General features: G+C 50.4%; 1 protein-coding gene across 1 annotated transcript; it reads left to right on the top strand.

The window, feature by feature from the left end:
• Positions 1 to 2,358: 2,358 nt before the first annotated feature.
• BIRC5 (baculoviral IAP repeat containing 5) lies at positions 2,359 to 14,583 on the top strand. The gene is made up of 4 exons (XM_030923394.1): positions 2,359 to 2,600; positions 2,853 to 2,962; positions 4,846 to 4,963; positions 13,850 to 14,583. Exons 1-4 carry the CDS (start codon positions 2,490 to 2,492, stop codon positions 13,937 to 13,939), a joined length of 429 nt encoding a protein of 142 aa, XP_030779254.1. The 5' UTR covers positions 2,359 to 2,489; the 3' UTR covers positions 13,940 to 14,583.
• Positions 14,584 to 22,825: the final 8,242 nt, after the last annotated feature.

Here is a 22,825-nt window from a genome sequence, read left to right as displayed (position 1 = left end):
TAGTTTTTTGTATTTTTTTTTTTTTTAGTAGAGATGTGGTTTCACCGAGTTAGCCAGGATGGTCTCGACCTCCTGACCTCGTGATCCGCCCATCTTGGCCTCCCAAAGTGCTGGGATTACAGGCTTGAGCCACCGTGCCTGGCCTTCTTGGGGATTTCAAATGCGCTGAGACTCCAGCACTTTTGCAGAAGCTCCTTCTGGTCCTGACTTGCACCCAGATGCTGTGGGGCTGCAGTTGCTGCTTGGGTTCAGGAGGATGGCGGGGGCTCAGTGCCCATGAGCTTTTGAAGCTCCTGGAACTCGGTTTTGAGGGTGTTCAGGTCCAGGTGGACACCTGGGCTGTCCTTGTCCATGCATTTGATGACACTGTGTGCAGAAATGAAAAGGAGTTGTTCCCTTCCTCCCTCCTGAGGGCAGGCAACTGCTGTGGTTGCCAGTGGAGGTGATGTGTTCTTGGTCTGTGCCCATTGGCCACCCCAGCAGAAGCTATGGTGGTTCCAGGAACCAGTTAGCGAGCCAATCAGTGGGACCCAGGGGCGGCCTACCAAAGTTAACTGGATTTGATAACTGTAGCGAAGTTGTTTCCTGATTTTGATGATTGTGCTGTGGTTGTGTGAGAGAATGAAGTATTTCAGGGCAGTGTGGTAATGCCTTCAACTTACAAACGGTTCCGGTAAATCACCCATATATGTACATATATATGCATATGATATATACACATACAGAGATGTGTGTGTGTTCATATATATGGGGGGAGAGAGAGAGAACGGAGGTCAGGGAGAGGGAGAGAGAAAGAGGAGACACAGAAGGAGATAGCGAGAGAGTGGTGAGTAGAGAGAGGGAAAGGGTAAGAGAGAGGGAGAGGAGGAAAGAGAGGCAGGAGGAAGCAGAATGTTAAAGGAAATAGGCAAAACACAAACAGAAAATCTGCGTGAAGGGTATATAAGTATTCTTTGCACTATTCTTCTAATTATCTTTTATTTAAATTGACATCAGGCCGGGTGCAGTGGCTTACGTCTGTAATCCCAGCACTTTGGGAGGCCGAGGCAGGCAAATCACCTGAGGTCAGGAGTTTGAGACCAGCCTGGCAAACATGATGAAACCCTGTCTCTACTAAAAATACAAAAATTAGCTTGGTGTAGTGGTGCGCGCCTGTAATCCCAGCTACTTGGGAGGCTGAAGCAGGAGAATCACTTGAACCAGGGGGGCAGGAGGAGGTTGCAGGAGGAGGTTGCAGTGAACTGAGATCATGCCACTGCACTCCAGCCTGGGCGATACAGCGAGACTGGGTTTCAAATAAATACATAAACATCAAAATAAAAAGTTACTGTGTTAAAGAACAGAGGCAGGGTGGCGCGATGGGGGGTGGGGAAAGGTTGCAAAAATCAATCAATAAGTAAATAAACCCCAAAATGAAAAAGAGAGTGGGGGCACCAGGCCTACGTGGGGCTGGAGGGCTGATGGGACCAGGCCTCTTCTCTCCGGCCAGAGAACCCGAGAAGTGAGCAGATGTGAGCAGTGCCAACCTCTAATGCCCAGCTCCAGAAGTGACTCCAAAACACCCTGTTCCAAAGCAGAGGACACAATAATTTTTTTTTTTTAATAGGCTGCAGAACTTACTGTTGGTGAGACGCCCTGCTTTGCAAAGGGAAAGGAGGAGTTTGCCCTGAGCACGGGCCCCCACCCTCCACTGGGCTTTCCCCAACTCCCTTGTCTTCTTATCATGGTGGTGGCCCAGTCCCTGGCCCCTGACTCCAGAAGGTGGCCCTCCTGGAAACCCAGGTCGTGCAGTCAGCAATGTACTCACCAGGACAGCGATGTCTGCTGCACTCTGTCTCTCCCCTGTGTATTTGTCCTTCATGCCCATCTGGAGTGGTTGGTTTTTGCAGAGGTGGTGCCCTGTAAAGCCCTCCTGTCTGACTTTTTTTTTTTTTAAGACTGAGTTTCGCTCTTGTTGCCCAGGCTGGAGTGCAATGGCACAATCTCAGCTCACTGCAACCTCTGCCTCCCAGGTTCAAGCGATTCTCCTGCCTCGGCCTCCTGAGTATTTGGGATTACAGGCATGCACCACCACGCCCGGCTAATTTTTGTATTTTTAGTAGAGACAAGGTTTCACCATGATGGCCAGGCTGGTCTTGAACTCCTGGCCTCAAGTGATGCTCCCGCCTAGGCCTCCCAAAGTGTTGGGATTACAGGCGTGAGCCACTGCACCCGGCCTGCACGCGCTCTTTGAAAGCAGTCGAGGGGGCGCTAGGTATGGGCAGGGATGAGCTGGCGCGGGGTTGCTGAGTGCACAGACAGCACGGGCAGAGCCGCTCGGCGGGAGGACTACAACTCCCGGCACGCCCCGCGCCGCCCCGCCTCTGCTCCCAGAAGGCCGCGGGGGGTGACCTGCCTAAGAGGGCGTGCGCTCCCGACATGCCCCGCGGCGCGCCATTAACCGCCAGATTTGAATCGCGGGACCCGTTGGCAGAGGTGGCGGCGGCGGCATGGGTGCCCCGACGTTGCCCTCTGCCTGGCAGCCCTTTCTCAGGGACCACCGCATCTCTACATTCAAGAACTGGCCCTTCTTGGAGGGCTGCGCCTGCACCCCGGAGCGGGTGAGACTGCCCGGCCTCCTGCGGTCCCCCAGACCCTCCTTGCCCTTTCCCTAGCGAGGCCAGTGTGACTGGGCCCCGGGGGTACGAGCCGCCCTCCCCTCCCTGTCCTATCCCCAGCGAGGCCACTGTGGCTGGGCACCTTGGGTCCGAGCCGCCCTCCCCTCCTTGCTTTGTCCCCATCGAGGCCTTCGTGGCTGGGCCTCGGGGTTCCGGGCTGTCGAGTCCACTCACGAGCTGTGCTGTCCCTTGCAGATGGCCGAGGCTGGCTTCATCCACTGCCCCACTGAGAACGAGCCAGACTTGGCGCAGTGTTTCTTCTGCTTCAAGGAGCTGGAAGGCTGGGAGCCAGATGACGACCCCATGTAAGTCTTCTCTGGCCAGCCACGATGGGCTTTGTTTTGAACTGAGCTGTCAAAAGATTTGAATTGTGAAGACACTTAGTATGGGAGGGTTGCTTTCCAGCCTCAATGCTTCTTAAACGGCTGCTGTGAACGGATACCTCTCTGTATACTGGTGCCTTGGTGATCCTTACAACCTGATTAAATTTCATCTGACCAAAATGCCCCTAGGGTGGATGTTAAAGTCTCATTCACATAAGATGCCTGATGCCTTTCATGTTCAATAGAATACATTAGCAGACCCTGTTGTTGTGAACTGCCAGGGATGTCCAAGTGCTTTTCTTGAGATTTTTTTTAAAAAGTTTAATTGAAATATAACCCACACAGCACAAAAATTACCCTGTGAAAGTGTGCACTTCACACTTTGGGAGGCTGAGGTGGGCGGATCACCTGAGGTCAGGAGTTTGAGACCAGCCTGGCCAACATGGCGAAACCCCAGCTCTACTAAAAATACAGAAATTAGCCGGGCCTGGTAGCACGCACCTGTAATCCCAGCTACTGGGGAGGCTGAGGCAGGAGAATCGCTTGAACCTGGGAGGCGGAGGTTGCAGTGAACAGAGATCGTGCCATTGCACTCCAGCCTGGGCAACAGAGCGAGACTCCGTCATAAAAATAAAAAATTGAAAAAAAAAAGAAAGCATGTACTTCGGTGTTGTTTTGGCTTTTTTTCTTCAAGATGCCTAGTTAATGACAATGAAGTTTTGTACTCAGATGATGTCTTTCCACACTGTAATGCTATAACCTTTTCTCACCTTTTTTTCTGTCCGAATCAGTTGCTTCCACAACTTGAATTTTTTTTTTTTTTTTTTTTTTTTTTGAGACGGAGTCTTGCTCTGCCGCCCAGGCTGGAGTGCAGTGGCCGGCTCTCAGCTCACTGCAAGCTCCGCCTCCCGGGTTCACGCCATTCTCCTGTCTCAGCCTCCCGAGTAGCTGGGACTACAGGCGCCCGCCTCGTCGCCCGGCTAATTTTTTGTATTTTTTAGTAGAGACGGGGTTTCACCGTATTAGCCAGGATGGTCTTGATCTCCTGACCTCGTGATCCGCCCGTCTCGGCCTCCCAAAGTGCTGGGATTACAGGCATGAGCCACCGCGCCCGGCCCACAACTTGAATTTTTTTTCCCTTGAGAATCACCCCAGTTGTTTTTCTTGTTGGCCAGAAGAGAGTAGCTGTGTTTTTCTTCGTATGTTTGCTATGGTGGTTATACTGCATCCCAGTAATCACTGGGAAAATATCAGTGGTATTCGTCTTGAAAATGAATAAATGTTGTCATATTTTCAGATTAGAGTTACAACTGGCTGTCCTTTTGGACTTTGGGTGGCCATGTTTTCATTGTAATACAGTTCTGGTAACGGTGATAATCAGCTATGCAGGGAGACTCCCCTAGCAGGAAATGAGAGTATGAGCTAGAGGGGTCCCTTGGGGAACCCTGGGCAATAATGCCTTTCTCTGCCCTTAATCCTTACAGTGGATTACATAATAATTCCAGTGAAATGAAATTACTTCAAACAGTTCCTTGAGAATGTTAGAGGGGTTTGACATGTAATTCCTTTGAACTTACACCATGTAACGCTTTTCCAACTAACTGCTAAAGAAGTCCAGATAAAATAGATACATTAGCCACACAGATGTGGGGGGAGATGTCCACAGGGAGGAGAAGGTGCTAAGAGGTGCCATATGGGAATGTGGCTTGGGCACAGCACAGATGCCATCAACTTCAGACTTGATGTCTTGCTCCTGAGGCAGAGCAGGGTGTGCCTGTGGAGGGCGCGGGGAGGTGGCCCGTTGGGAGTAGACTGCCACTTTAATCCCTTCAACTGCCTTTCCGCTGTTGTTTTCATTTTTCTAGAGAGGAACATAAAAAGCATTCATCCGGTTGTGCTTTCCTTTCTGTCAAGAAGCAGTTTGAAGAATTAACCCTCGGTGAATTTTTGAAACTGGACAGAGAAAGAGCCAAGAACAAAATTGTATGTATTGGGAATAAGAACTGTTCAAACCCTGTTCAATGTCTTTAGCACTAAACTAACTAGTCCCTCAAAGGGACTCTGTGTTTTCCTCAGGAAGCATTTTTTGTTTTTTTTCTGGGACGGAGTTTCACTCTTGTTGCCCAGGCTGGAGTGCAGTGGCGCAATCTCAGCTCACTGCAAACTCCGCCTCTTGGGTTCAAGTGATTCTCCTACCACAGCCTCCCAAGTAGCTGGAATTACAGGCACGTGCCACAATACCCAGCTAATTTTTGTATTTTTAGTAGAGATGGGGTTTCAGCATGCTGGCCAGGCTGGTCTCAAACTCCTGACCTCATGGTTCACCCACCTTGGCCTCCCAAAGTGCTGTGATTACAGGTGTGAACCACCACACCTGGCTTTTTTTTTTTTTTTCTCTGAGACAGAGTTTCACTCTGTTGCCCAGGCTGGAGTGGAGTGGCATGATCTCGGCTCACTGCAACTTCTGCCTCCCGGGCTCAAGCGGTTTGCCTGCTTCAGCCTCCCAACTAGCTGGGATTATAGGCATGTGCCACCACACCCAGCTAATTTTTATATTTTTGATAGAGACAAGGTTTTGCCATGTTGGCCAGACTGATCTTGAACTCCTGACCTCAGGTGATCCGCCCACCTTGGCCTCCCAGAGTGCTGGGATTACAGGTGTGAGCCATCATGACCGGACTCAGGAAGTATTTTTATTTTTATTTTTATTTATTTATTTATTTGAGATGGAGTCTTGCTCTGTCGCCCAGCCTGGAGTGCAGTGACGTGATCTCAGCTCACTGCAAGCTCCGCCTCCCTGGTTCAAGCCATTCTCCTGCCTCAGCCTCCCTAGTAGCTGGGACTATAGGCACCCGCCACCACGCCCAGCTAATTTTTTTGTATTTTTAGTAGAGACAGGGTTTCGCCATGTTAACCAGGATGGTCTCGATCTCCTGTCCTCGTGATCCGCCCACCTCAGCCTCCCAAAGTGCTGGGATTACAGGCGTGAGCCACTGCACCTGGCTGTTATTTTTTTGAGACAGGGACTCACTCTGTCACCTGGGCTGCAGTGCAGTGATACCCCATAGCTCACTGCAGCCTCGAACTCCTGAGCTCAAGTGATCCTCCCGCCTCATCCTCCCAAGTAATTGGGACTACAGGCGCACCCCACCATGCCCACCTACTTTATTTATTTATTTACTTATTTTTGTAGAGATGAGGGTTCCCTATGTTGTCCAGGCTGGTCTTGAACTCCTGAGCTCAAGGGATCCTTCTGCCTTGGCCTCCCAAAGTGCTGAGATTACAGGCATGAGCTACCATACCCAGCTAGGAATCATTTTTAAAGCCCCTAGGATATATGTGTGATTTTAAAGCTCCTGGAGTGTGGCCGGGCGTGGTGGCTCACACCTGTAATCCCAGCACTTTGGGAGGCTGAAGCGGGCAGATCACTTGAAGTCAGGAATTTGAGACCAGCCTGGGCAACATGATGAAACACCATCTCTACTAAAAATACACAAATTAGCTGGGCATGGTGGCAGGCACTTGTAATCCCAGCTACTTGGGAGGCTGAGGCAGGATAATCTCTTAAACCCGGGAGGCAGAGGTTGCAGTGAGCCAAGATTGCACCACTGCACGCCAGAGTAAGAGTCTATCTCAGGAAAAAAAAAAAGGTCAGCGCAGTGGCTCACACCTATAATCCCAGCACTTTGGGAGGCTGAGGCAGGCAGATCATGAGGTCAGGAGATTGAGACCGTCCTCGCCAACATGGTGAAACCCTGTCTCTACTAAAAATCCAAAAATTTATCTGGACATGGTGGTGTGCACCTATAGTCCCAGCTACTCGGGAGGCTGAGGCAGGGGAATCGCTTGAACCTGGGAGGCGGAGGTTACAGTGAGCCAAGATACCACCACTACACTCCAGCCTGGCGACAGAGCAAGACTCTGTCTCAAAAAAGAAAAAAAAAAGCTCCTGGAGTATGATCTTGGGGTTGTGTGGTCAGAAAAACATGTACCCTTAGTAAAGGTATATTGAGCTTGAGGTTCCTTGGTGGGTGGGGACATTGTAACATTAGGATTGCCTTCCTGCCCTCCGTGAAAACCTACATGGGGTGTCACACGGCTGCGTGCTCCTGTGCTGGCAGTGGTGTGAACAGAGGTCTGGGAATACACAGTAGAGGGTATGTGGGGAAGGGGTAAAAAGAGGCAGCAGCCCATCAGGACCCAAAGGGTTTTCTGCAGGTGACTCCCTCCAGGCTCTTGTCCAGTTGTGCTGGGCTATTGTGACAGCAGAAGGTGAAGCCATGAGTCCACAAAAGGGGTGGCTCCCGAGCAGCCAGGTTGTGGAGCATGAGGCTTGCCAGAGAAGACTAGAGCTCCAGTTAAAGCAGAATTTTGGATGGACTAGGAATGCTTTTTTAGTATAAGCAAATCCCACATGTTGTGTCAGTATTTACTCGAAACGTAGTCATTTATCTGAAGTTGAAATGTAACTGGGCATTTTTTTTTTTTTTTTGAGACGGAGTCTCACTCTGTCACCCAGGCTTGAGTGCAGTGGCGCCATCTCGGCTCACTGCAATCTCTGCCTCCTGAGGTCAAGCGATTCTCCTACCTCAGCCTCCTGAGTAGCTGGGACTACAGGCACGCACCACCATGCCTGGCTAATTTTTGTATTTTTAGTAGAGACGGGGTTTCACCAAGTTGGCCAGGCAGGTCTTGAACTCCTGACCTCGTGATCTGCCCTCTTTAGCCTCCCAGAGTGCTGGGATTACAGGCATGAGCCTCCATGCCTGGCTTTTTGTTTTGTTTTGTTTTGTTTTTTGAGGCAGAGTCTCACTCTGTCGGCCAGGCTGGAGTGCAGTGGCACGATCTCGTCTCACTACAAGCTCCGCCTCCCGGGTTCACACCATTCTCCTACCTCAGCCTCCCGATTAGCTGGGACTATAGGTGCCCACCACCACGTCCGGCTAATTTTTTTGGTATTTTTAGTAGAGACGGGGTTTCGTTTTACTGTGGTAGCCAGGATGGTCTCCATCTCCTGACCTCATGATCTGCCAATCTCGGCCTCCCAAAGTGGTGGGATTACAGGCGTGAGCCACCGTGCCCAGCTTTTTCTTTCTTTTTTTTTTTTTTTGAGACAGAGTTTTGCTCTGTCACTCAGGCTGCAGTGCAGTGCACGCTGCCTCAGCCTCCCAAGTAGCTGGGATTAATGGCCCATGCCACCAGGCCCAGCTAATTTTTGTATTTTTAGTAGAGACAGGGTTTCATCATGTTGGTCAGGCTGGTCTCAAACTCCTGACCTCAAGTGATCTGCCTGCCTCAGCCTCCCAAAGCTCTGGGATTACAGGTGTGAGCTACTGCGCCCAGCCTGGGCATTGAATATGCTCATTTCCTAAGTCTGGCAGCCCCACACAGAATAAATAATGGGGGATTCCATATCCTTGTAGCGAAGCCCTGGGCGGAGAGTCAGGAGACGTTGTGACGCCAGTCGTGGTCACACTTTCCTTGCTAAATAGAGGGTAGACCCCCCGTTCCACGGTTTCTCAGGTTCCTTTTCAGCTTGAAAATTGTATTCCTTTTTAGAAATCAGCGTAAAATAATTCTGTCCTTATATGTGGCTTTTTAAAAATTTGACACAGGGTGACACTCAGTCGCCCAGGCTGGAGGGCGGTGGTGTGATCTTGGCTCACTGCGACCTCCATCTCCCAGGTTCAAGTGATTCTTGTGCCTCAGGCTCCCAAGTAGCTGGGATTATAGGTGTGTGCCACCAGGCCCAGCTAACTTTTGTATTTTCAGCAGAGACGGGGTTTTGCCATGTTGGCTAAGCCAGTCTCGAACTCCTGGCCTCAAGTGATCTGCCCGCCTTGGCCTCCCGAAGTGCTGGGATTACAGGCGTGAACCACCACGCCTGGCCTCAATATAGTGGCTTTTAAGTGCTAAGGACTAAGATAGCGTTTTGTTGGGAAGAGGGAAGAGGCCAGTGGTGGGTGAATCATGCTGTGGGCGAGCTCGTCACCCGGTCGAGGTTGTGGGAGCTGCAGCGTGGAAACTGGAAAGTGGCCTGGGGATCATCTTTTTCTGGATCAGAGGTCAGCCAGCTTTTCTGTAGTGTGCCACAGATCATCCCTTGGCCCTCGTGGGTCACAGCCTCTGTTGCATATTGCCTTTTGTTGTAGTTTTTCACAACCTTTTAGAAACATAAAAAGCATTCTTAGCCCATGGGCTGGACAAAAAAAGGCCATGACGGGCTGGATGGATTTGGCCAGCAGGCCCTGGCTTGCCAAGCCCTGTTTTAGACAAGGAGCAGCTTGTGTGCCTGGAACCATCATGAGCACAGGGGAGGAGCAGGGGATGTGGAGGCGTGGGCTGGAAGCCAGGTCCCACAGCACTGAGAAAGACAGAGGGTTGTTGCCATTGCAAATAGAGCAACTGAAATCTGACACAGTCCAGTTCCAGAAAGCCCTGAAGTGCTGGTGGACGCTGCGGGGTGCTCTGCTCTAGGGTTACAGGGGTGAAGATGCAGTCTGGTATGGGAAGTCGACTCACCTGTTTGAAGATGAGATTAAGAAAAGCAGACTTTCAGGATGTGTGAGCTGAAGGGGCAGGACGCAGAAGTAGAGGCCTCAGCCCCCGCAGGAGACCCCTTGGTCTCCATCTCCTGACAGACCCAGCCAATTGGAATGAGGGGAGACATTCCAGCCTCTGAAAAAAGTGGGGAGATTTAAAAAGCTGCTTGGCTTTTATTTTGAACTGTTTTTTGTTTTCCCCAATTCAGAATACAGAATACTTTTATGGATTTGTTTTTATTAGTTTAATTCTGAAACAATATAATTTTTTTTTTTGAGACAGGGTCTTACTCTGTCACGCAGGCTGAGTGCAGCGGTGTGATCTTGGCTCACTTCAGCCTCAATCTCCTGAGCTCAAATGATCCTCCCACCTTAGCCTCCCAAGTAGCTGGGACCACAGGCACGCGTGTTGTGCTACACAAATCCTGAAGACAAGGATGCTGTTGCTGGTGATGCTAGGGATTCCCAAGATCCCAGACTTGACGGCAGGATGCCCCTGTCTGCTGCCTTGCCAGGGTGCCAGGAGGGCGCTGCTGTGGAAGCTGAGGCTGGCCACTCAGGGCGCTGCACTGGGTACTGATTCTTGTTTCTGCTGCTGCCTCGGTGCTTAGCTTTTGAAACAATGAAATAAATTAGAACCAATGTGAAAATCGATCGGGGAATAAATTTAATGTGGAAATAAACAGAGCAACTTAGTTATTCATAATAGTTTACTTGAGGCCGGGCGCGGTGGCTCAAGCCTGTAATCCCAGCACTTTGGGAGGCCGAGATGGGCGGATCACGAGGTCAGGAGATTGAGACCATCCTGGCTAACACGGTGAAACCCCATCTCTACTAAAAAATACAAAAAAAAAAAAACTAGCCGGGCGAGGTGGCGGGCGCCTGTAGTCCCAGCTACTCGGGAGGTTGAGGCAGGAGAATGGCGTGAACCCGGGAGGCGGAGCTTGCAGTGAGCTGAGATCCGGCCACTGCACTCCAGCCTAGGCGACAGAGCGAGACTCTGTCTCAAAAAAAAAAAAAAAAATAGTTTACTTGATAAATACTTGCAATGAGGACAAAACGAAGCACTAGAAGGAGAGGCGAGTTGTAGACCTGGGCGGCAGGAGTTTTTTGTTTGTTTTCAGAGATGGGGTCTTGCTCTGTTGCTCAGGCTGACATACAGTGGCGCAATCACAGCTCACTATAGCCTTGACCTCCTGGACTCAAGCGATCCTCCTGCCTCGGCCTCCCCAGTAGCTGGGACTACAGGCACATGCCGCCATGCCTGGCTAATTTAATTTTTTTTTTCTTTTTTTTTTTGGGGGACAGAGTTTCACTCTTGTCGCCCAGGCCGGAATACAATGGCATATTCTTGGCTTACTGCAACCTCTGTCTTCCGAGTAGCTGGGATTGCAGGCGCCCACCACCACGCGTGGCTAATTTTTTTATATTTTTAGTAGAGACAGGGTTTCACCATGTTGGCCAGGCTGGTCTCGAATTCTTGACCTCAGGTGATCTGCCCGCCTCAGCCTCCCAAAGTGCTGGGATTACAGGCATGAGCCACCGTGCCCAGCCCAAATTTTAAATTTTTTGTAGAGACAGTGGTCTTGGTACATTGCCCAAGGTGGTCTTGTACTTCTGGGCTCAACTGATCCTCCTGCTTTGGCCTCCCAAAGTGTTGGGGTTATAGGCTTGAGCCATCACACCCAGCCAGAAGTTTTGTCAGTGAGTTTTACAGGCGTGAGCCACTGCACCTGGCCTGTTTTTTTTTTTTTTTTCTTTTTTTTTTTTTTTCTTTTGAGACAGTCTTGCCCTGTCACCCAGGCTGGTGTACAATGGTGAGATCTCACTCACTGCAACCTCCGCCTCTCGGGTTCAAATGATTCTCCTGCCTCAGCCTCCTGAGTAGCTGGGATTACAGGCGCCCACCACCACACCCAGCTTAGTTTTTTATTTGTAGTAGAGACAGGGTTTCACCATGTTGGCCAGGCTGGTCTTGAACTCCTGACCTCATGATCTGCCCACCTCGGCCTCCCAAAGTGCTAGGATTACAGGCGTGAGCCATTGCGCCCGGCCTGTTTTATTTTTCAATAGTGAGAGTTCTTGTGTTTGCCCCCCTCCCTTTAGTGGAAAAATGTATAAAATGGAGATCTTGACCTCCACATTGGGGTGGTTAAATTATAGTATGTATGCAAAGGAGCTTTGTTAATTTTATGCTTTTTTGAAAGTGAAGAAGAAACTGAATAATCTATGTGTGTGTGTATGTGTGTGTGTGTGTGTGTGTGTGTGTGTGTGTGTGTGTGTATGTGTGTGTGTGTGTGTATATTTTTTAAAGCCATGGTTATCTTTCCATATCAGTAAAGTGATGCTCCCTGGGACTGCAGAGTTGTCCATTACAGTCCATTACAAGGTACATTGTTGGGCCAGGTGCAGTGGCTTGTGCCTGAATCCCAGCACTTTGGGAGGCCAAGGCAGGAGGATTGATTGAGCCCAGGAGTTTTGAGGTGAGCCTGGGCAATGTGGCCAGACCTCATCTCTTCAAAAAATTCACACAAAATTAGCCAGGCATGGTGGCATGTGCCTGTAGTCTCAACTACTCAGGAGGCTGGGGTGGGAGGATCACTTTGAGCCTTGGAGGTCAAAGCTGCAGTAAGCCATGATCTTGCCAGTGCATTCCAGCCTAGGTGACAGAGTGAGACCCTGTCTCTAAAAAAAAAAACAAAGGTGCACTGTTTTTTTTATCAATTTATTATTTTTAAATTAAATTTTCTTTCAATTAATAATTTACAAATTATAAATGTATATAAAAATAAATTACAAATTATTATACATGAGGTAAAACTTAGGATATATAAAGTACATACTGAAAAGTAATTTTTTGGCTGGGCACAGTGGCTCACGCCTATAATCCCAGCACTTTGGGAGGCCGAGGCGGGTAGATCACCTGAAGTCGGGAGTTCAAGACCAGCCTGACCAACATGGAGAAACCCCGTGTCTATTAAAAATACAAAATTAGCCAGGCGTTTTAAGGTAACCTCTATCAGAAAACAAATTTAACCCAATAAAGGTTTTTGTTTTTTAATGTAGCAGAGGAGTTAGGGTGAATAAAAAAAATGATAGGGAAGGGGGTCCCTGGATTTGCTAATGTGGTTGTCATTTGCCCTTGAGGAGAGAGCTCTGTTAGCAGAATGAAAATATTGGAAGCCAGATTCAGGGAGGGACTGGAAGCAAAAAGAATTTCTGTTCAAGGAAGAGCCTGATGTTTGCCAGGGTCTGTTTGCTGGACATGAAGAGGAAGACTCTGGACTTTCCTCCAGGAGTTTCAGGAGAAAGCTAGGGCGGTGGTGAAGAGCAGAGCCCTGCCTAGACTAGCTGGGTACCTAGACTAGCTGGATACCTAGACTAGCTGGGTCCCTAGACTAGCTGGATGCCTAGACTAGCTGGGTGCCTAGACTAGCTGGATACCTAGACTAGCTGGGTGCCTAGACTAGCTGGATACCTAGACTAGCTGTATACCTAGACTAGCTGGGTACCTAGACTAGCTGGGTCCCTAGACTAGCTGGGTCCCTAGACTAGCTGGATACCTAGACTAGCTGGATAACCTAGACTAGCTGGGTGCCTAGACTAGCTGGATACTTAGACTAGCTGGGTGCCTAGACTAGCTGGATACCTAGACTAGCTGGGTCCCTAGACTAGCTGGGTCCCTAGACTAGCTGGGTCCCTAGACTAGCTGGATACCTAGACTAGCTGGATAACCTAGACTAGCTGGGTCCCTAGACTAGCTGGATACCTAGACTAGCTGGATAACCTAGACTAGCTGGATACCTAGACTAGCTGGGTGCCTAGACTAGCTGGATACCTAGACTAGCTGGGTCCCTAGACTAGCTGGGTCCCTAGACTAGCTGGATACCTAGACTAGCTGGATAACCTAGACTAGCTGGATACCTAGACTAGCTGGGTACCTAGACTAGCTGGATACTTGGAGTGGCTGCTTCAGGCTAGACTTCGGTTTCCTCATCTGTATAGTAGAGAGATGGGAGCACCCACCGCAGGGTCACTGTGAGCATAAATCAGTTAATGGAGTGAAGCCGGTAGAATGGTGCTGGGTGCATAGCCAAGCGCTCCGTCCATGTTTTCTGTTATTTGATGATTAGGAGGCAGCTTAAACTAGAGGAGCTGATCTGAATCAGGATGTTTGTCTCAGGTCGCTGGGAATCTGCCCCAGCCCAGTGCCCAGTTGATTTAGGTGCTCTATCAGTGTTCCCTGTTTTTTCCTTTGTCATCTTATCTACAGCATGTGACTGGGAAGCTCTGGTTTCAGTGTCACGTGTCTATTCTTTATTTCCAGGCAAAGGAAACCAACAATAAGAAGAAAGAATTTGAGGAAACTGCGAAGAAAGTGCGCTGTGCCATCGAGCAGCTAGCTGCCATGGACTGAGGCCTCTGGCTGGAGCTGCCTGGTCCCAGAGTGGTTGCGCCACTTCCAGGGTTTATTCCCTGGTGCCACCAGCCTTCCTGTGGGACCCTTAGCAATGCCTTGGGAAAGGAGAAGATCAATATTTTCCAATTAGATATTTCAGCTGTATCTTGTTTTGTCTTGAAAGTGGCACCAGAGGTGCTTCTACCTGTGCAGCGGGTGCTGCTGATAACAGTGACTGCCTTTCTCTTTTTTTTTTTTTTTGGCTCATTTTTGTCTTCTTGATTCCCGGACTTACCAGGTGAGAAGTAGGGGAGGAAGAAGGCGGTGTCCCTTTTGCTAGAGCTGACGGCTTTGTTCACGTGGGCAGAGCCTTCCACAGTGAATGTGTCTGGACCTCATGTTGTTGAGGCTGTCACACAGTCCTGAGTGTGGACTTGGCAGGTGCCTGTTGAATCTGAGCTGCAGGTTTCTCATCTGTCACACCTGTGCTGCCTCAGAGGCCACTTTTTTTTTTTTTTTTTTGGTAGATGCATGACTTGTGTGTGATGAGGAGGGGAATGGAGACAGTCTCCGGCTCCTCTACTGTTTCACAATGTGTCTTTCTTATTTTGTTTGAATTAATTCACAGAATAGCACAAACTACAATTAAAACTAAGCACAAAGCCATTCTAAGTCATTGGGGAAACGGGGTGAACTTCAGGTGGATGTGGAGACAGAATAGAGTGATAGGAAACGTCTAGCAGATACTTCTTTTGCCACTGCTGTGTGATTAGACAGGCCCAGTGAGCTGCGGGGCACATGCTGGCTGCTCCTCCCTGAGAAAAAGGCAGTGACCTGAATCTTTTTTTTTTTTTTTTTTTTTTTTTTTTTTTTTTTTGAGACGGAGTCTCGCTCTGTGGCCCAGGCTGGAGTGCAGTGGCCGGATCTCAGCTCATTGCAAGCTCTGCCTCCCGGGTTCACGCCATTCTCCTGCCTCCGCCTCCCAAGTAGCTGGGACTACAGGCGCCCGCCACCTCGCCCGGCTAGTTTTTTGTATTTTTTAGTAGAGACGGGGTTTCACAGTGTTAGCCAGGATGGTCTCGATCTCCTGACCTCGTGATCCTCCCGTCTCGGCCTCCCAAAGTGCTGGGATTACAGGCTTGAGCCACCGCGCCCGGCCGACCTGAATCTTTTTTAAATGACTTGGCTCGATGCTGTGTGGGACTGGCTGGGCTGCTGCAGGCCGTGTGTCTGTCAGCCCCACCTTCACATCTGTCACCTTCTCCACACGGGGGAGGGATGCAGTCCTCCCAGGTCCCCTGCTTGCTTTGGCGGCGGCAGCTCCCGCAGGGCTGAAGTCTGGCGTAAGATGATGGATTGGATTCGCCCTCCTCCCTGTCACAGAGCTGCAGGGTAGATTGTTACAGCTTCGTTGGAAACCTCTAGAGGTCATCTCGGCTGTTCCTAAGAAATAAAAAGCCTGTCATTTCAAACACTGCTGTGGACCCTACTGGGTTTTTTAAATATTGTCAGTTTTTCATCGTCGTCCCTAGCCTGCCAACAGCCATCTGCCCAGACAGCCGCAGTGAGGATGAGCATCCTAGCAGAGACGCAGTTGTCTGGGCGCTTGCCAGAGCCACGAACCCCAGAACTGTTTGTATCATCCGGGCTCCTTCCGGGTAGAAACAACTGAAAATGCTCTTCAGACCCACTTATTTCTGCCACATCTGAGTCGGCCTCAGACTTTTCCCTCTAAACTTGGAGAATAAAAATGCACTCCAGCCTCTGTACTAATCTAAGCTGCTTATTTTTGATATTTGTACCAGTCTATAAATGGATACTTTAATAACTTGCTTATAAATTGATTTTGTAGAGAAGCTGGAAAAAATGGTTTTGTCTTCAGCTCCTTTGCACGCCAGGCGGTGATGTGGATCTCCGCTTCTGTCAGCCTGTGCTGAGGGCGGGGCTGAGCTGGAGCCACCCCTCTCAGCCCACCTGCTATGGCTTTTCCTTAAAGGCCATACTTAAAACCAGACCCTCATGGCTGCCAGCACCTGAAAGCTTCCTCAGCATCTGTTAATAAAGCCGTAGGTCCTTGTCTGAGGGCAACTGCCTAGACTTTCTTTCAGATTCGTGTCCATGTGTCCGTTTTCCAGGTTCTCTAAGTCAGAGTGGAGTGTGGGAAGGGTTGTGAATGGAGGCTTCTGGGCTGTGGGTGAAGTTCCAATAGCAGGTTAGAGCCCTTCGGGCCAACTGCCACCCTGGAAAGTAGAGACAGCAGTGCCCGCCACCAGAAGAGACCAGCAAGCCAAACTGGAGCCCCCATTGCAGGCTGTTGCCATGTGGAAAGAATAACTCACAATTGCCAATAAAGTCTAATGTGGTTTTATCTATTTTTTTTTTTTCTCCCTGGAGACAAGGCCTTGCCCTCCCAGGCTGGAATGCAGTGGAGTGAACAAAGCTCACCACAACCTCAAATTCTTGCGTTCAGGTGAACCTCCCACCTCAGCCTCCCAAATAGCTGGGACTACAGGCGCATGCCATCACACCCGGCTAACTGAAAAATTTTTTGTTTTGATGGGATCTCACTTTGTTGCCCAGGCTGGTCTCAAACTCCTGGGCTCAAGTGATTGTCCTGCTTCAGCATTGGGATTGTTGGTATTATGGCTGGGAGCCACTGTGTCTGGCCTAGCTACCTTTTTTTTTTTTTGAGACAGTCTTTCACTGTTGCCCAGACTGGAGTGCAGTGGCCGGATCTCAGCTCACTGCAAGCTCCGTCTCCGGGTTTACACCATTCTCCTGCCTCAGCTTCCCGAGTAGCTGGGACTACGGCGCCCGCCACCTCGCCCGGCTAGTTTTTTGTATTTTTTAGTAGAGACAAGGTTTCACCGTGTTCGCCAGGATGGTCTCGATCTCCTGACCTCATGATCCGCCCGTCTCGGCCTCCCAAAGCTGGGATTACAGGCTTGAGCCACCGCGCCCGGCTGTAGCTACCATTTTTAGTGCAGAAATGAAGACTTGTAGAAATGAAATAACTCATCCAAGACAGTAGAATAAGTCACTTCTATTAGGGCTGGGATTTGAACCCAGGCAGCCTGGGCCCTCACTGCTGAAGGACACTGTCAGCTTGTGGGGGTGGCTGTGGTTGGCTGTCTGATTCTAGGGAGGGAGGGCTGTCTTTAAAGCACCCCTATTCCATTTTCAGACAGCTTTGTCAGAAAGGCTGTCATGGAACTGACACCTGCCTCCCCCCGCAAGGCTTCCACAGATCCTCGCTGTATGCTGTAACCTTTTACGTTGAAATGTAAATTCACGGGAAGATGTAAGGCTAGTACAGGTGGTCCCGATGCCGTTCCCCTCCTTTCCCCCGTTGTGAGGACAGTGCACTATATTCACTTTCAACATCCAAGGTCTGTGTTGAGAGGGTGAGTTGTGCGGCCCAGCTTGCCCAGGGCCTGTCTTGTCATCACGAAGGATTTCCTGACTCAGCTGAATCTAGCTCAACAAAGCAAAGGACCAACTAAGCTGCAGATTTTCTCTCCGCTGGGCTTAGCCTACATTATTTACACCTGTTTTCAGCTGGCTGGGACCCAACTGGGACCTTCCCTTCCGAGGTTTCCACGTGATCCCCAAAGGGGTGACATCCATTCGTGCACCTACAGTGTGCCAGGTGCCAGGTCCAGGAATTGAAGCCCACGAACAACTCTTGCAGTGAGTTCCCCCGGTTTTTGTTCTCTGAATGGCGGGAAGACAGGTCAGCAAATAGCCATGCACGTCTGCACACGTGTGGCTGGTATCTGCAGCAGTACCGAGAAGACGGTGAGCTCTGCCCTGGATGGCAACAGGAAAGGGCATCCCTATGCAGCTGTTTGTCCTGGCATAGGTGGCAGGCTGCCAGTGGGACCAGGAAGGGAAGGGGAGGATGCACAGACCGGAAGGAACGGAACGGAACGGGCACTGCAGGTGCACTCTGCGATGTGGGGAAGCACAGGCTGGTTCCGGGATGATGCCGGAGAGGCCCTGCAGCCTAAGGCACTGCCCATTCCACGTTACCCAGTGAGTCAAAGCCTCCCAGCAAGACATTTAGTCACTCAAAGCCAGTGCAGGTCTCAGCTTTGTCTGGGGAGGAACTTTCACTCTAGAAAACACAAACTCATTTCCCTTTGAGGAAGTTATTTCTCCAGGATATCATTTCCAGTCACCATCCAGGATGCTGGGCAGATGCTCCGGTGCCCAAAGCACGGCTGCCCGAGAAGCTTGTCCCTTAGAAACCCCGTGTGGCCTCGGAGGCGCCTGCCTGCCTCCCTAAGAGTGGAACCCTGTTGGGCTGCCAGGATTGCTGGGCAGGTGCTGGGGAAGCCTGGGTGACCATGCTGAGCCCCTCAAAGGCCTGGGAGTTGTGCTTGGGGATGAGACCTGCTCGCTCTTCGGCTGCCTCCCAATCATGGCCACATCTCACAAACAATACCACTGTCGACAAAAAGTGAAAAGGTGCATGGTTCTAACCTATGGCCCCAGCCATGTAAGAGCCCTTAGAATGTTGGGTTTTGACTCAAACCGTGGCTTTGAGTCTACCGGGGGGATTAGCTTCCTAATGCCCTGAGTTAATGAATTGACCGGTTGGACAGGAAAACTCAGCGAGGTTCATTTTCTGTGGGGAGATGTTTGTCAATGCAGTGAAATCAGTTGCAGCAAAGGTGGCACTGAGCTGCTCCAACAGTGACTCAGCCACGGCTCCAGCTGCTTCCCCAGCCCTGTGGGGGAGGTGGCAGACGGTGTCATCAGCCTGGAGCAGAGGGCTCTGCCCACTGGCATCACAAGGCCAAGCCTGCTGGTCCTCCAGCTGCTGGCTCCAGGTAGTTACATATGGGTTTAAAAGAAGAGAGACAGGGCCGGGTGCGGTGGCTCATGCCCGTAATCCCAGCACTTTGGGAGGCCGAGGTGGGTGATCATCTGAGGTTAGGAGTTTGAAATCAGCCTGACCAACATGGTGAAACTCAGCCTCCACTAAATACAAAAAAATTAGCCGGGCGTGGTGGTGGGTGCCTATTGTCCCAGCTACTCAGGAGGCTGAGGCAGGAGAATTGCTTGAACCTGGGAGGCAGAGGTTGTAATGAGTCAAGATCATGCCACTGCACTCCAGCCTGGGCAACAGAACGAGACTCTGTCTTAAAAAAAAAAATCAATCAATCAATAAAATACAAATAAGAGAGGCAGGGTGCAATGGCTCACACCTGTAATCCCAGCACTTTGGGAAGCTGAGGTGGGAATACTGCTTGAGGCCAAGAGTTTGAGACCAGCCTGGGTAACAAAGCAAGACCCTGTCTCTACCAAAATAATAATATTAAAAATTACCCGGGGCCGGGCGCGGTGGCTCAAGCCTGTAATCCCAGCACTTTGGGAGGCCGAGGCGGGCGGATCACAAGGTCAGGAGATCGAGACCATCCTGGCTAACACGGTGAAACCCCGTCTCTACTAAAAAATACAAAAAACTAGCCGGGCGAGGTGGCGGGCGCCTGTAGTCCCAGCTACTCGGGAGGCTGAGGCAGGAGAATGGCGTGAACCCGGGAGGCGGAGCTTGCAGTGAGCTGAGATCCAGCCACTGCACTCCAGCCCGGGCGACAGAGCGAGACTCCGTCTCAAAAAAAAAAAAAAAAAAAAAAAAAAATTACCCGGGAATGCTGTGACATGCCTGTGATCCCAGCTACTCTGGAGGCTGAGGTGGGAGGAACACTCGTACTAGGAAGTTGAGGTTGCATTGAGCTGTGATCACACCACTACACCACTGCACCACTCTAACCTGGGCGACAGAGCAAGACCTCACCTCTAGGGAAAAAAAAAAAAAAAAAAGAAGAGGCTTGGATGCCACATCATTTTTTGTCACTTATAACTGGAATTTTGTCCATCAAATTCGGCACTGATTTCAGTGATAGGGGTCTGATGCTGGCTTGGAAGAGGCCTGACAGCCTAGAGACAAGGTTGGAGCGCCAAGTTGATGAAAGAATGATGAATAATGAAAAAAAATGGGTTGTTCTAAAGTAGTGCCTTTTCATACTGGGCTAGGGTATAATTTGGGTCCATTTCAAGGGAAATATACTAGCAGAATTCATCAAAGTAGCCCCTCGAAGGCTGGTGCCTGCTGCCTCGGGGACAATTTAATCAGTGGTTCCAGCTGCACATCTAGGGTTGGAAACACTGAACCCAGGCTTTCTCATGCAGATGGGGTATGAATTGCTAACGTGGCTGTCTCCTAACACTGCAGCATGAGTGAAACACGTGTCCATTCTGCAGAGACGCGGCTCTGTGATGCTGAAACCTCCTTCTTCTTTTTTTTTTCCTTTTGAGATGGAGTCTCGCTCTGTTGCCCAGGCTGGAGTGCAGTGGCGCTATCTCGGCTCACTGCAACCTCTGCCTCCTGAGTTGCTGGGACTACAGGCACCCACTACCACGCCCGGCTAATTTTTGTATTTGTTTTTTTTTTTTTTTTTTTGAGACAGAGTCTTGCTCTGTCGCCCGGGCTGGAGTGCAGTGGCCAGATCTTAGCTCACTGCAAGCTCCGCCTCCCGGGTTTACACCATTCTCCTGCCTCAGCCTCCCGAGTGGCTGGGACTACAGGCGCCCGCCACCTCGCCTGGCTACTTTTTTCGTATTTTTAGTAGAGACGGGGTTTCACCGTGTTAGCCAGGATGGTCTCAATCTCCTGACCTCGTGATCCGCCCGTCTCGGCCTCCCAAAGTGCTGGGATTACAGGCTTGAGCCACGGCGCCCGGCCTTAATTTTTGTATTTTTAGTAGAGACAAGGTTTCACCGTGTTAGCCAGATGGTCTCGATCTCCTGACCTCGTGATCCGCCTGCCTTGGCCTCCCAAAGTGCTGGGATTACAGGCATGAGCCACTGCACCCAGCCGAAACCTCCTTCTAGATAACAGCGGCGTTAAGTTTTTTTTTTTTTTTTTTTTTTTTAGATAGAGTCTTGCTCTGTTGCCCAGGCTGGAGTGCAGTGGTGTGATCTCTGCTCACTGCAACCTCCGTCTCCCGGGTTCAAGCAATTCTTCTGCCTCAGGCTCCTGAGTAACTGGGATTATAGGCATGAGCCACCACGCCTGGCTAATTTTTGTATTTTTAGTAGAAACAGGGTTTCACCATGTTGGCCAGGCTGGTATCAAACTTCTGACCTCAAGTGATCCACCTGCCTCGGCCTCCTAAAGTGCTAAGATTATAGGCGTGAGCCACCGCGCCTGGCCTTTTTAAATTTTATTTTATATATATATTTTTTGAGACGGAGTCCCACTCTGTCATCCAGGCTGAAGTGCAGGGGCACCATCTCAGCTCACTGCAACCTCCACCTCCTGGGTTCAAGTGATTCTTCTGCCTCAGCCTCCCAAATAGCTGGGACCACAGGCGCACACCACCAGGCCCAGCTAATTCTTGTATTTTTTTTTTTTTTCCTTTTGGTGGAGAACAGGGTCTCGCTGTATTACCCAGGCAGTTCTCGAACTCCTGGGCTCAAGCTATCCTCCCGCCTCTGCCTCCCTGAGAGCTGGGATTACAGGCGTGAGCCACCGCGCCCGGCCTATTTTTAGTAGAGACAGGGTTTCACCATATTGGTCAGGCTGGTCTTGAATTCCTGACCTCGTGATCAGCCCACTTCGGCCTCCCAAAGTGCTGGGATTATAGGCGTGAGCCACTGCACCCGGCCCAAATCTCCCTCTAGATAACAGCGGTGTTAAGTGTTTCTTTTTTTTTTTTTTTTTTGAAATGGAGTCTTGCTTTGTTGCCCAGGCTGGAGTGCAATGGTGTGATCTCAGCTCACTGCAACCTCCGCCTCCAGGGTTCAAGCGATTCTTCTGCCTCAGGCTCCTGAGTAGCTGGGATTACAGGCGTGAGCCACCATGCCCGGCTAATTTTTTTTTTTTTTTTTTTTTTTTTTTTTTTTTTTTTTTTTGAGACGGAGTCTTGCTCTGTCGCCCGGGCTGGAGTGCAGTGGCCAGATCTCAGCTCACTGCAAGCTCCGCCTCCCGGGTTCATGCCATTCTCCTGCCTCAGCCTCCCGAGTAGCTGGGACTACAGGCGCCCGCCAGGTCGCCCGGCTAGTTTTTTGTATTTTTAGTAGAGACGGGGTTTCACCATGTTAGCCAGGATGGTCTTGATCTCCTGACCTCGTGATCCGCCCGTCTCGGCCTCCCAAAGTGCTGGGATTACAGGCTTGAGCCACCGCGCCCGGCCAATTTTTGTATTTTTAGTAGAGAGAGGGTTTCACCATGTTGGCCAGGTTGGTCTCCCAAACTCCTGACTTCAAGTGATCCGCCCACCTTGGCCTCCCGAAGTGCTGAGATTACAGGCCTGAGCCACTACACCTGGTCTTTTTTTGTTTTTTTAAGATAGGGTCTCGCTCTATTGATCACAGCCACAGCTCACTGCAGCCTCAACCTCCTGCCTGGGTTCAAGCCATCCTCCCACCTTGGCCTCCCAAGTAGCTGAGACCACAGGTGACTCATTCCACCACGTCTGGCCCTACGTAAGCTTTATGTGGGCGCAATAACAGAGCTTCTCAAACCAGCTCTCAGCTCAAGAGAAGGGGAAGCTGGGAGCAGTGGGTCACGCCTATAATCCCAGCACTTTGGGAAGCCGAGGTAGGAGGATCATTTGAACCCTGGAGTTCAAGACCAGCCTGGGCAACATAGGGAGACCCTGTCTCTAAAAAAATGAAGAGAACGGGAGGACACACGTGGAGCACGCAGCCCAAATGGGGCTCCTCTGTTCCCCCCGCACAGTCAGTGTGTACCTTTCGCACGCATAAAGGCGTTGACCCAAACAAAGCACTATTGATTCTTGTTATATCGCTTTATTGTGGGGTCAGTGTCAGCACCACGAGTTTTCATTACGCACTGTTCTTCCCCCAGCTGTAGTGAGTTTAGGGAGGGAA

Source organism: Rhinopithecus roxellana, chromosome 19 (assembly GCF_007565055.1).
Source record: "Rhinopithecus roxellana isolate Shanxi Qingling chromosome 19, ASM756505v1, whole genome shotgun sequence".
NCBI classification, from domain to species: Eukaryota; Metazoa; Chordata; class Mammalia; order Primates; family Cercopithecidae; genus Rhinopithecus; species Rhinopithecus roxellana.
The sequence above is the reverse complement of the archived record's forward strand: the minus strand, read 5'-3'. Positions and strand labels throughout refer to the sequence as shown.

Bases quoted from the DNA above. Each gene is read 5' to 3' on its own strand.
- BIRC5 (XM_030923394.1), top strand. From the start codon at position 2,490: ATGGGTGCCCCGACGTTGCCCTCTGCCTGGCAGCCCTTTCTCAGGGAC. The intron at 2,601-2,852 runs GTGAGACTGCCC...TGTCCCTTGCAG, and splicing joins GCGCCTGCACCCCGGAGCGG to ATGGCCGAGGCTGGCTTCAT. The intron at 4,964-13,849 runs GTATGTATTGGG...CTTTATTTCCAG, and splicing joins AAAGAGCCAAGAACAAAATT to GCAAAGGAAACCAACAATAA.